The 11,594-nt window shown below is 67.9% G+C and overlaps 1 protein-coding gene across 1 annotated transcript in view; it reads right to left on the bottom strand.

Moving 5' to 3' along the window:
- MUC6 (mucin 6, oligomeric mucus/gel-forming) overlaps positions 1-11,594 on the bottom strand; it is a 28,822-nt gene that overhangs the window by 12,655 nt on the left and 4,573 nt on the right. The window contains exons 7-29 of the mRNA XM_042907237.1: positions 11,273-11,480; positions 11,004-11,126; positions 10,650-10,770; positions 10,350-10,488; positions 10,153-10,257; positions 9,924-9,996; positions 9,698-9,835; positions 9,318-9,479; positions 9,134-9,228; positions 8,911-9,043; positions 8,531-8,780; positions 8,389-8,441; positions 8,178-8,287; positions 7,600-7,751; positions 7,311-7,452; positions 7,121-7,231; positions 6,542-6,727; positions 6,226-6,465; positions 5,976-6,132; positions 5,690-5,830; positions 5,443-5,505; positions 4,780-5,012; positions 88-2,996 (exon numbers count right to left, since the gene is read on the bottom strand). Coding sequence (XP_042763171.1) covers positions 88-2,996; positions 4,780-5,012; positions 5,443-5,505; positions 5,690-5,830; positions 5,976-6,132; positions 6,226-6,465; positions 6,542-6,727; positions 7,121-7,231; positions 7,311-7,452; positions 7,600-7,751; positions 8,178-8,287; positions 8,389-8,441; positions 8,531-8,780; positions 8,911-9,043; positions 9,134-9,228; positions 9,318-9,479; positions 9,698-9,835; positions 9,924-9,996; positions 10,153-10,257; positions 10,350-10,488; positions 10,650-10,770; positions 11,004-11,126; positions 11,273-11,480 — 6,044 coding nt within the window. The remainder of the gene's footprint in view (positions 1-87; positions 2,997-4,779; positions 5,013-5,442; positions 5,506-5,689; positions 5,831-5,975; positions 6,133-6,225; positions 6,466-6,541; positions 6,728-7,120; positions 7,232-7,310; positions 7,453-7,599; positions 7,752-8,177; positions 8,288-8,388; positions 8,442-8,530; positions 8,781-8,910; positions 9,044-9,133; positions 9,229-9,317; positions 9,480-9,697; positions 9,836-9,923; positions 9,997-10,152; positions 10,258-10,349; positions 10,489-10,649; positions 10,771-11,003; positions 11,127-11,272; positions 11,481-11,594) is intronic.

The raw sequence follows: 11,594 nt of genomic DNA, 5'->3' as shown, positions 1-11,594 counted from the left end.
CCGGAGTGAGTCGTGTGGGGTGTGTGGGACTTGCTCGCGGTGGCCGTGTTTGTCGCGGTGTGTGTCACGGGGGTCGTGGTTCCGGACCTGGGGGGCGTGGGGGAGACGGTGGTGTGGGGAGTGGGTGAGGATTGCGTGTGGACGGGGGCGGAAGGATGTGTCCCGGGCGCGCTGGAGGTTTTGGTGGTGGTGACCGAGCTAGGCGTCTGCGTGGTCCGAGTGAGTGGCGTGGCCGTGTGCGTGGGCCGTGTGCCAGTGCCGGGCACGGTGGGGGTTGCCGAAGAGGAGGGGGGAGGGCTGGCGGTGGAGTGGGGCTGGTGGGTCTCCGAGTGGGTTGGGGTGACGAGTCGGTGGGTTGTGTGCGTCACCGAGGCCGTGGTGGAGGGGGCAGGGTGCGTGGACCGTGTGGTCTCGGGGCGCGGCGGGGTTGGCCTGGCGGAGGTGGTGCGGAAGGACGTGCCCGTGGGGGGACCCGTCGACCGGGCGCTGGTGGGTAGAGCGGACGGCGTCGGGCCGGAGTGAGTCGTGTGGGGTGTGTGGGACTTGCTCGCGGTGGCCGTGTTTGTCGCGGTGTGTGTCACGGGGGTCGTGGTTCCGGACCTGGGGGGCGTGGGGGAGACGGTGGTGTGGGGAGTGGGTGAGGATTGCGTGTGGACGGGGGCGGAAGGATGTGTCCCGGGCGCGCTGGAGGTTTTGGTGGTGGTGACCGAGCTAGGCGTCTGCGTGGTCCGAGTGAGTGGCGTGGCCGTGTGCGTGGGCCGTGTGCCAGTGCCGGGCACGGTGGGGGTTGCCGAAGAGGAGGGGGGAGGGCTGGCGGTGGAGTGGGGCTGGTGGGTCTCCGAGTGGGTTGGGGTGACGAGTCGGTGGGTTGTGTGCGTCACCGAGGCCGTGGTGGAGGGGGCAGGGCGCGTGGACCGTGTGGTCTCGGGGCGCGGCGGGGTTGGCCTGGCGGAGGTGGTGCGGAAGGACGTGCCCGTGGGGGGACCCATCGACCGGGCGCTGGTGGGTAGAGCGGACGGCGTCGGGCCGGAGTGAGTCGTGTGGGGTGTGTGGGACTTGCTCGCGGTGGCCGTGTTTGTCGCGGTGTGTGTCACGGGGGTCGTGGTTCCGGACCTGGGGGGCGTGGGGGAGACGGTGGTGTGGGGAGTGGGTGAGGATTGCGTGTGGACGGGGGCGGAAGGATGTGTCCCGGGCGCGCTGGAGGTTTTGGTGGTGGTGACCGAGCTAGGCGTCTGGGTGGTCCGAGTGAGTGGCGTGGCCGTGTGCGTGGGCCGTGTGCCAGTGCCGGGCACGGTGGGGGTTGCCGAAGAGGAGGGGGGAGGGCTGGCGGTGGAGTGGGGCTGGTGGGTCTCCGAGTGGGTTGGGGTGACGAGTCGGTGGGTTGTGTGCGTCACCGAGGCCGTGGTGGAGGGGGCAGGGCGCGTGGACCGTGTGGTCTCGGGGCGCGGCGGGGTTGGCCTGGCGGAGGTGGTGCGGAAGGACGTGCCCGTGGGGGGACCCGTCGACCGGGCGCTGGTGGGTAGAGCGGACGGCGTCGGGCCGGAGTGAGTCGTGTGGGGTGTGTGGGACTTGCTCGCGGTGGCCGTGTTTGTCACGGTGTGTGTCACGGGGGTCGTGGTTCCGGACCTGGGGGGCGTGGGGGAGACGGTGGTGTGGGGAGTGGGTGAGGATTGCGTGTGGACGGGGGCGGAAGGATGTGTCCCGGGCGCGCTGGAGGTTTTGGTGGTGGTGACCGAGCTAGGCGTCTGCGTGGTCCGAGTGAGTGGCGTGGCCGTGTGCGTGGGCCGTGTGCCAGTGCCGGGCACGGTGGGGGTTGCCGAAGAGGAGGGGGGAGGGCTGGCGGTGGAGTGGGGCTGGTGGGTCTCCGAGTGGGTTGGGGTGACGAGTCGGTGGGTTGTGTGCGTCACCGAGGCCGTGGTGGAGGGGGCAGGGCGCGTGGACCGTGTGGTCTCGGGGCGCGGCGGGGTTGGCCTGGCGGAGGTGGTGCGGAAGGACGTGCCCGTGGGGGGACCCGTCGACCGGGCGCTGGTGGGTAGAGCGGACGGCGTCGGGCCGGAGTGAGTCGTGTGGGGTGTGTGGGACTTGCTCGCGGTGGCCGTGTTTGTCGCGGTGTGTGTCACGGGGGTCGTGGTTCCGGACCTGGGGGGCGTGGGGGAGACGGTGGTGTGGGGAGTGGGTGAGGATTGCGTGTGGACGGGGGCGGAAGGATGTGTCCCGGGCGCGCTGGAGGTTTTGGTGGTGGTGACCGAGCTAGGCGTCTGGGTGGTCCGAGTGAATGGCGTGGCCGTGTGCGTGGGCCGTGTGCCAGTGCCGGGCACGGTGGGGGTTGCCGAAGAGGAGGGGGGAGGGCTGGCGGTGGAGTGGGGCTGGTGGGTCTCCGAGTGGGTTGGGGTGACGAGTCGGTGGGTTGTGTGCGTCACCGAGGCCGTGGTGGAGGGGGCAGGGCGCGTGGACCGTGTGGTCTCGGGGCGCGGCGGGGTTGGCCTGGCGGAGGTGGTGCGGAAGGACGTGCCCGTGGGGGGACCCGTCGACCGGGCGCTGGTGGGTAGAGCGGACGGCGTCGGGCCGGAGTGAGTCGTGTGGGGTGTGTGGGACTTGCTCGCGGTGGCCGTGTTTGTCGCGGTGTGTGTCACGGGGGTCGTGGTTCCGGACCTGGGGGGCGTGGGGGAGACGGTGGTGTGGGGAGTGGGTGAGGATTGCGTGTGGACGGGGGCGGAAGGATGTGTCCCGGGCGCGCTGGAGGTTTTGGTGGTGGTGACCGAGCTAGGCGTCTGGGTGGTCCGAGTGAATGGCGTGGCCGTGTGCGTGGGCCGTGTGCCAGTGCCGGGCACGGTGGGGGTTGCCGAAGAGGAGGGGGAGGGCTGGCGGTGGAGTGGGGCTGGTGGGTCTCCGAGTGGGTTGGGGTGACGAGTCGGTGGGTTGTGTGCGTCACCGAGGCCGTGGTGGAGGGGGCAGGGCGCGTGGACCGTGTGGTCTCGGGGCGCGGCGGGGTTGGCCTGGCGGAGGTGGTGCGGAAGGACGTGCCCGTGGGGGGACCCGTCGACCGGGCGCTGGTGGGTACAGCAGGCGGTGGGACAGAATGTCTTGTGTGTCGTGTGTCGGACGTGCTGGATATAAGTGTTGTGTGTGTGCTCTCTTCAGGGTGGAGTGTGGAGTGTGTCATCACGGGACTTGTGTGTTGGCTGCTGTGGCTTTTGGTAGTCTCAGGGGATCGGGGGTACTCCGTGTGCCTTGTCTCCCTGGTGGCAGTTGTGTCCGGGGTCCCGTGGTGTGTTGCGATTGCTGTGGGAAACAGTGTGTGTCAGTCAAGTACTTCTCCTCCCGGTCTTACCTGGGTGACGACCCGTCCCGTCCCCCAGTCCTGACTCGTTTTCTTCCTGCCCGCCTGTGGCTTCTGTGTGCACCTGGTGGGGATGTCCCAGGCATTCCCTGAGCGTGTCTATCGTGTTACCTTCAGTCTCCCCCTGGGTTTTTGTGAGTCCTTTGCTCCTTGGCTTCTGGAGTGTGCTTTCAGTTGGTACTGCTTTGCCCATGTGGCACCTTTTCCCTCCCCCACTCTCATCTGGCTGTCTTTGCTGGGCAGTGCCTGCCGCCATGGGCCTCCTGCTGGTGTTCTGGGTAAGGTCTCAGTTTCTAGGTTGGCTGTCAGACGATTTGGGACGCTCGTCACCCAACCTGTAGTACTTTGGGCTGCACTGAAGGCAGCGGCACCTATGCTGGCCCCCTCGGTGTGTGTTTCCCCTGGGGTGGGTCTCTGATGCTGGTGTTGAGAAGCTGAGCGGCTGCAGTTAGGGTGCCGCGCTTGAGCCTGGGGGTTCGATGGGCACCCCCTCGTGACCCGACCTCACCTGCCTCCCTCCCATGCAGCCCCTTGCCGCTTCCATCCTGTTTCTGGGTATGTGTTGTGCCTAGTCTTTTGTGGCCTGTCACTTGGAGGCGTCCTTACTTGGGGGCCCCGTGGAAGTCTCTGACGTTTGTGGGATCGGCGGTACCGGTGTGGTCTGCTCTGTGGCCCGAGCTGTGGATTGCGTGGCTGAGCTCAACGTGAACGTTGTAGGTTTCCTTGTGGCCTGTGTCACCGTGGATCCTATGGCCGTTGACTTGATAGAGGCTGTTGGGGCTGGTGCTGAGGTGGCCCGTGTGGTGATGGCAGAGGTGGTTCGAGGAGAGTCTGCAGGGGGCAGAGCCCAGAACATCCCTCCAGCCCTGCCCCCACTTTCCCTGCTGATTCTGAGGTCCCTGCACCCCTCGGGAGGGCTCTGTCTCCCCTGTCCTCGCCCCTCTCATTCCCATGTGCTACTGTGACCGGCCCTGGCTTGAGTGGCTTTGGTGGTGTTTTCATTGACCGCGTGGCCGCTGGGCCACTGACCGTCCACCCACCCTTTCTAATGGGACACGAGGTGTGTCGGCCGCCAGGAGGCCTTCTGCTGTGCCGGCGGGGGGTGGGCAGCATGCCGGGCCAGCGCCTGTTGCAGGGGCCCGTCTCAGCGGCATGTCGTACGTATTTTCTATCGATAGTGTAAGGTGGAAGGGAATGGTCACGTTCTGTGACAAGGTTTTCCTAGAATGAGTCTTTTGTGGAAACCGAGGGCCACCCCGAAGCAGGGATTCTGTGCTAAGGATGCAACTTTCTGGAAAGTTCTCTCAGTCCTGAGGTGTGGGGCCCCTCCCCCAATCCGCACCCTGAGCTCCCCGTCAGCCTTGGTGTTCTCAGTGGCTGCTTAGGCTGCGGTGGGCCAGGGGGCAGAGGCTTAAATGTCCCTTCCCCTGTGACCTCACTGGTCCCCCTGTGCAGAGCAGCCCCAGGGACGGTCCTGGCGAGCTCCCTGCCCCATCCCCCACACACTGGCTGCGGATGCAGGGACAGGATTGTCTACCACGGGTCTGGGCGCCCGACCCGACAGACACAGCCCCGCCGAGCTGGCGGGGAGCTGGGGGAGAGCGCCCTTCCCCTTGGCACCTAGGGCGTGTGCGATCACCTGTGGTGGGCCCGGGCGTGGCGGGTGGCGGCACTGCAAGAAAAGGAACGGTGAAGAGGGTCTGCCCCCCGCCTCGTGCAGCTACAGACCCCGGGGGACGAAGCTGCCACAGAGGTGCCCAGGTCCCTGCTTTTCGTCTGCCTCCGTCTGCACCTTTTTCCGTCCCGTCCCATGATAAGGCGGTCGTCTGGGCGACCTGGTGCTGAATTCCCAGCGGATTCCCGGTCCACGCCCACACCCCCCAGCAGGGTGGCAGGGTTGGGTCTGGGGGACCGGGTGGGTTGATGTTTGGGGAGGAGGAAGGGAGGCTGATGCTTTTCCTGTTTGTACTGACCGGGCTCAGACTGCCAGGGTCTCCGGGAGCCTCAGCTGGGAGGTCGCAAGAAGGACGTGCGGGGTCCGGGGGGCACGGGGTGGGGTGGGGGGGCTTGGGAGGGGGCCTTGGGTGGCCGATGGGGCTTACCACAGGGAACGCAGCTCCCCTTGCTGTGGTCGAAGTACTCGTGCCGGGAGCAGTTGTAGCAGCCTGGGGAGCGGGTTGCGGAGAAGATGGTCCGGAGGGCCCCGCCCCTCTGTGTCTCCAGCCTGTCCCGGCGTCACCGCGGAAGCCTGGACACAGGCCCCCCACCCCCCCGGCCGCATCCCCAGCCCCCGACACCCCATTCTCCTGCCGGTGCCTCCTCTGCCCAGACCTCTCTCTTGGCCCGTACCTTCAATGTTGGCGTCCGGGACGCTCTGCGGGTTCCCGGGGCAGAGGCACGGCTGGTAGTGCCACGTGCAGCTGGCGTCCTGGCTTTGTGCGGGCGCACTGTCCCCCGACGTGTGGCCGTTGTAGAAATCGCAGTAGACGGCTGGGGGAAGGGGCGTCCGTCAGGCCTTTGGTGCCCCGGTCGGGGGGCCCGAACGCGGGTCCGGGGGGAGGGGCCGCCCGTACCCGCGCCCGCCCGGGGAGAGCAGTGCATGCGGGCGGCCTTGCCGACAGGGCAGGGCACTCACGGCAGAAGTCGGGGGTCCTCCAGTCCACACACACGCCCTTGTCCAGGCAGGCCTTGGCGTAGGCGGCCACCGCGTCGCACAGGCACTCGCAGTCCCCGCTGGTGTCGCAGCCACACGTGTCTCGCACGCAGGCCTCGTAGTAGGGCAGGCGGTACACCTGTGGGAAGGGGCCCTCAGAGCCTGCCCGGCGCGCCCGCCCGGCCCGGGCTCCGAGGAGCGCGCTGGGGGGGCGCTGGGGGCGGGGGCCCACCTGGCTGTGGCAGGCAGCGAAGGTCTGGCTGTTGATGATGTTGCAGGTGCGCTCTGCCCACACGTGGCGGAAGGCGTTGAGGCTGCAGGGGTCCAGCGTGAGGCTGGCGTCTCCGCACAGGGGGCTGTCTTTCCACGAGTTGACGAATTCCAGCTCGTCGGACGCCACGTACTTGCTGCGTGTCTCAAAGTCGTCTTTCATGTTCCCGTTGTAGTTGCCGCACAAGCCGCACAGCGCGTCCTGCGGGGGTCTGGCGTCAGGCCGGGCGCCGCCCCTGCCCCGCGGGCCGCCCCGGGCCTTGGGGCAGCGCCTGTACCTGGGCAGCACGCGTGATCTTGATGTAGACGGTCATGTGCTTGTTCCAGACGAGGGTCAGGTTGTACCTGCTACCGACGGTGACGTCCAGCACCAGGTTCAGGGAGCCGGTTTGCACCCGGAAGTGAACGTGAGGGTCCCCCCCACTGACCGTGTACGTCCTGTCCGCCAGCACTATGGTCAGGTCCTGTGGGGCGGGGCTGTCATGAGGCGGCCTGTCCCCAGTTCTTGGCGGCCGCCAGATGTCACCGGGCTCCACGTCCCCTGCCCGGGGCTCTCTGAGGCAGTGTGGACACGCATTGGGCCAGTGCCTGCCAGAGGCCGGTTCTGTGCTGGGGGCCTGCCCTCTGGAATTTGGGCAGAACATTCCAGAGCGTGGTGGAAACCGAACCAGGGGCTGAGGATCGAGCTTCTGGGAAAAGCACCCCCCCCCCCCCCCCCCCGCCCCTTAGCACCGCTATGTAGCTCCGGGGGCTCCTGCCGCCCACCACGCGGACGGCAGGGGTCTGGGGGTGCCCAGCGGCCAGGACCTGGGGCTCTGGTGGCTGAAGTGTGAGGAGGCCCCACCCGGCCCGCTCACCCCCAGGAAGATCTTGACGGCCCGGGAGCAGGTGACGCCTGACTTCCCACACACGACGTTCTCTGTCAGGACTTTGAAGGTGGGCCGGGAGCTGTTGGCCCCGCAGCCGTCCTGTGGGGAGGGGGTGCTGAGGAGCCTGCCCAGCGGCCCCCGTGGCGCCCACTGCCCACGGCCCAGGGCGGGGCCTTACTGTGGTCAGGACGTAGCTGCAGCTGCCATCGAACGTGAAGCGCTGCCCGTCAAAGGTGACCACGTGGCCCTCCCCGTACAGGGTGCAGGTAGACGAGCACCGGGCGCTCTGCCAGCACGTCCACCTCCCCCCCGAGCAGGTGCTGGGGAGAGAAGCTGGTGATGTGGCGTTCCAGGGGGTCCCAGGCCCTACGTGCGTTCCCGCTGGGCCCCGACCTTGGTGGGGTTGGTGGGAGACCCCGGGGACACCTCCGGGCCACCGGCACCTCCGGGGTCAGGTTGTGGCTTACCACGTCTTACAGTCAGTGTGGAGTTGGGCGCCCCGGGGGTAGGAGACCCCGGCAAACTCGCATGGACACTCCTCAGGGGGTACACACTGCCCCCTGGCGTTCTCGTAGAGGCCCTCGGCACAGACACAGCCAGGCTCGCACTTGGTGGGCACCTGTACGGAGAGGGTCAGCGGTCCCTGGGAGGACGGCCTTGCCTGCTGCTGCCAGAGGGCCCCGGGCCCTCCTGAGACCCCCGGTTTTCCTCCCAGTCTGTCCCCCGTGGCCACACCTGCTCCAGGCCCTTCTCTTAGCAAGGTCCTGGTGCTTCTGTGTCACTGCTGAGCGGTGACATCCCCTCCCTGAGTGGTGGGAGGCCTGGCCACCAGGGCCACTCATGACCCTCTCAGCCCCCTTTGGGCACCAGCCACCCTCGTCACGGGCTGACGGGGACAGAGGGACAGCGTGACCCTGCCTTCCCTGGGGATTTTGCAAAAATCCTCTCGTGGTCCAGGGAGAGGCCCTGGGTGGCGTCCGCCACAGGCTGTCCAGGGGGGTCTACCCTCGGGGGACCTCCCTTGCCCCTCTGCCCCAAGCCTTACGCAGGGGATGCCACTGGCCAGCATCTGGCACGTGGGGGCACAGGCTGCCCCAAATGTGTTCTCCGAAGACTGGTTGCAGGACTGGAAGGTCTTGGGGGCCGAGCAGGTGGCTGCAGGGAAGTTGGGGGGTGGTGGAGCAGAGGTGAGGCCGGCTTAGAGGGGCCACGGCACGTGGCTGTCCAGTCCCACCGGCCTCTGCACAGCTACGTACCCAGGAGCATCTGCGGCCGCCCTGGGCAGCTCAGCCTCCCGTTGATGCAGTAGCTGCGAGAGGGGTGCTGTGTGAGTGCGCTGGCCCTGGCTGGGGGCCGCGGGCTAGGGTGGGCCGGCTCCCCTGGGGACCCCTTGCTCACCAGATGACGCCGTTGACCATGGCAGACTGGTCAGCTCGGATGAACTTGGAGCCGTCCAGGAGGCAGGGGCACTGGGCCTTGCGCACGCACCGGGCCTCGTGGTCGAGGTAGGTGCCCTCGGGGCAATTACAGCCGTCCATGGGCACGGCACTCGGGTGGCACTCGGCAGCGCGGTCGGACAGCGAGAGGCACGTGCGGCCGCAGGCCCGGCTGTCGTAGCCGAATGTCTGGTTGCCCGTGCAGGGGGTGGCTGTGGGGGCGCTGGGGTCAGGCCCTCGGGGGGGTAACTGGGTGGGACCCCGTTGTGACCCCTGCCCCCCCTCCCCCATCCCCGCATGCCCTGGGCCCCTCCCACCCCTGCCTGCGCCCGCCACACGCACTGCAGTTGTCCACGCCGCTTCTCCAGCCCCGTAGCAGGACGCCCCGTGTGGCACACGCTCGGGCATAGTCACTCAGGGCGGCGCAGATGTGGAGGAGGGTCTCCTCGTAGTTGCAGGCCTGGTACACGCACCTCTGCGGGTGGACAGGGCATGGTAGCCGGGAGACCCCCGACCCCCAGGGCCCACCCCCTGGGCCCCCCACTGGCCCGCAGGCCTTGCCCACCTTGTAGAAGGGCCTGGGGTTCACCGTGGCATGGCACTTCTCGAACACCGTGCCCTCCCTCACCAGCACTGAGCAGCGGGTCTCTGCACACACCTCTGGGGGGACAGGGGCGGCATGGGTCTTGGGCTTACCCAGCCTGGGCCTCGCGCCCACCCGCGGATCTCCCCCGGGGCCTGGCACTTACTGTTGAGCTGGCTCATGGAGCAGGGGTCAGTCTCACGCTCAAGCGAGGCTGGGCAGTTCCCGGTCCGCCAGGAATCCACAAAGAGCGAGGCAGTGCCCTCAACGATGCCCGTGCTGGCCATGAAGTCGTCGGTCGTGTCCCCGTTGAAGGTGCCACAGAGCCCTGCACCGGCCAGGCTGTGAGGCGGGGAGCCAGCCTGCTCCCCTGCCCTGCCCCAAACTTCAAAGCCCGTCTCCTCCCATCACCATGCCCTGGGCATGAGGCTGTCACTGGCTGCCACCTGGGAGGGCCAGCCTGGGGCCGTGAGCGCTGAACGAGCAAGACTCTCTTGGGCCCTTTCCCTGCTCTGGCCAAGCCGGGCAGGCCAGGGAGGGGCTCACCCGTGGTCTGGCCTCTGAACTGGGGCCCGACGGTGACGTACGCCTGGAACACGGGCTTTAGCTGGATCACGAGCTCCAGCCCGAAGGTGGTGGCCATCTGGAGGTGGGTGGACGTCTGCCTGAAGACTGTGATGTTGCCTGGGGGGACAGGGGGCTCAGGAAGCAGCCCACTTTGGGACTGTCTCCCAGTGCGGCCCTAGGTGCTGGGCAGGGGCTAAAGACGTACGAGTCTTGTATGGGAGCCACTTGGTATTTCCTTTGTTGGTGAGGACCTCGTCCTGAGAGATCACGATTTTGTCCTGGAGGGAGGGTGGCCTGAGTCATGGGGGTGCCAGGAGCGGGGGGTGGCCTTCCCTCCTGCCAGGCCGGATGAAGCAGGAGCTGGGACGTAGCAGGGATGCAAATGCTTGGGAACCCGGGGTGAGTACAGCAGCCGCGTGACAGGGTGGCCTTACCTGGCTGGACTTGTAGATGACAGCAGCTAGGGCGGTCTCCGAGTGAGAATGCCCGGACTTGTCGTACAAGGCCATGAGGGACCCCCCGTCGGGGAGCTGCGGGCTCTAGGAGGGGGATGTGGCTCAGCACAGATGGCCCGGGGTGCTCGGTGTGACCCTCCCCCCCCCCCCCCCCCCCCCGCTGTGGCGTGTCCTACCTGCAGGAGGATGTAGGTGCAGGTGCCGTGGAAGCGGTAAGGCCTGGCATCGAACGTGGTGACAAAGGAGCCGCCTTCCAGGGAGCAGCGTCGGGGGCAGGGCTGCTCTGTGCACTTCCACTGGCCCATGGTACACTGGCTGCAGACCGGGAGGGGGTGACCCAGCTGGCACCCCCAGCCGCTCCAGGCTGGCAGAGCTGGCTGCCTCCGGGGCTGAGGTTGCCCCTTATATAAACCCTGTGTCCCGCCCCCCACAGCTCCGTCTTGCCCGTGTGCCCTGGCAAGCCGTCCGGCACTCACCAGGTCTGGCAGGCGGATGTCATGACCTCCCCAGGGGCGTAGACCACCCCGCTGAGCACGCAGGGGCACTGGGTGACCGGCACGCAGGTGTGGTTTTTGGAGATGTCATCGAGAACCGTATCTGCAGGAGAGGGCTTTCCTAGGCCCGGGGCTAGATGCCCTCCCACGCCCTCGCTGGGCAGTCCTCCCCGGCTCCCGTCCCTCCGTTCCCTGACCCCGTCCCCGGCTTGCACTTGCAGCCACCCTCCCCTCGAGCCAGGGTGCCCAGACCCAGGTGCTGCTCCTGGTCGGATCCGGTGCCGTGTGTCCTGGCGCTCTCTTGGACCCCCCCGGCGACCTCCCCCCTGCCCTCACCTCCTGGGCAGAAGCAGCCGAAGGTGCAGAAGCTGGAGCAGGCGTGCTGGGGGTTGGAGCAGGTCCTGACGCAGGCCTCGCCGCACTCCCGGTACACCTGGTTGGCCGCGCACTGGCCCAAGGCTGCAGGCACGCCGGCCTCCGTGAGAGCCCGCCCCTCCTGCCCCGCCCCGCCCAGGGCTTAGCCCAGCCCTCCCCGCCGGCTCTCCTTCCGTCTCACAGACATGGGGGGGGGGGGGCGGCACGGGGGGCCTTTCCCCGGGACTCACAGCAGAGGCCGGGGCCCCGCCAGTTGCTGACGGCCTGGCCAGCCATGCTGCACTGGCGTGAGTACTCAGACAGCGTCGCACAGCTACAGTCCCGCCGGCCTGGCGGGACGCACGCGGCCATGTCCACCTGGCAGCTCAGCACGAATGTCTCTTTGGGCACGTTGCACTCGGGGGACACCAGGGTCAGCAGCTGGCTGCAGGTCTGGGCCTGGGCAGAGGGCCATTCGGGGTTTTGGGGGTCAAGGCCGATCCCACACCGGCCTTAGAAGGCTAGGGGTGTCGTTGGCCTCGGAGAGCCCCTCACACTCCACCGGCCGGCCCC

The sequence above is a fragment of the Panthera leo genome, chromosome D1 (assembly GCF_018350215.1).
Source record: "Panthera leo isolate Ple1 chromosome D1, P.leo_Ple1_pat1.1, whole genome shotgun sequence".
NCBI lineage: Eukaryota > Metazoa > Chordata > Mammalia > Carnivora > Felidae > Panthera > Panthera leo.
The sequence above is the reverse complement of the archived record's forward strand: the minus strand, read 5'-3'. Positions and strand labels throughout refer to the sequence as shown.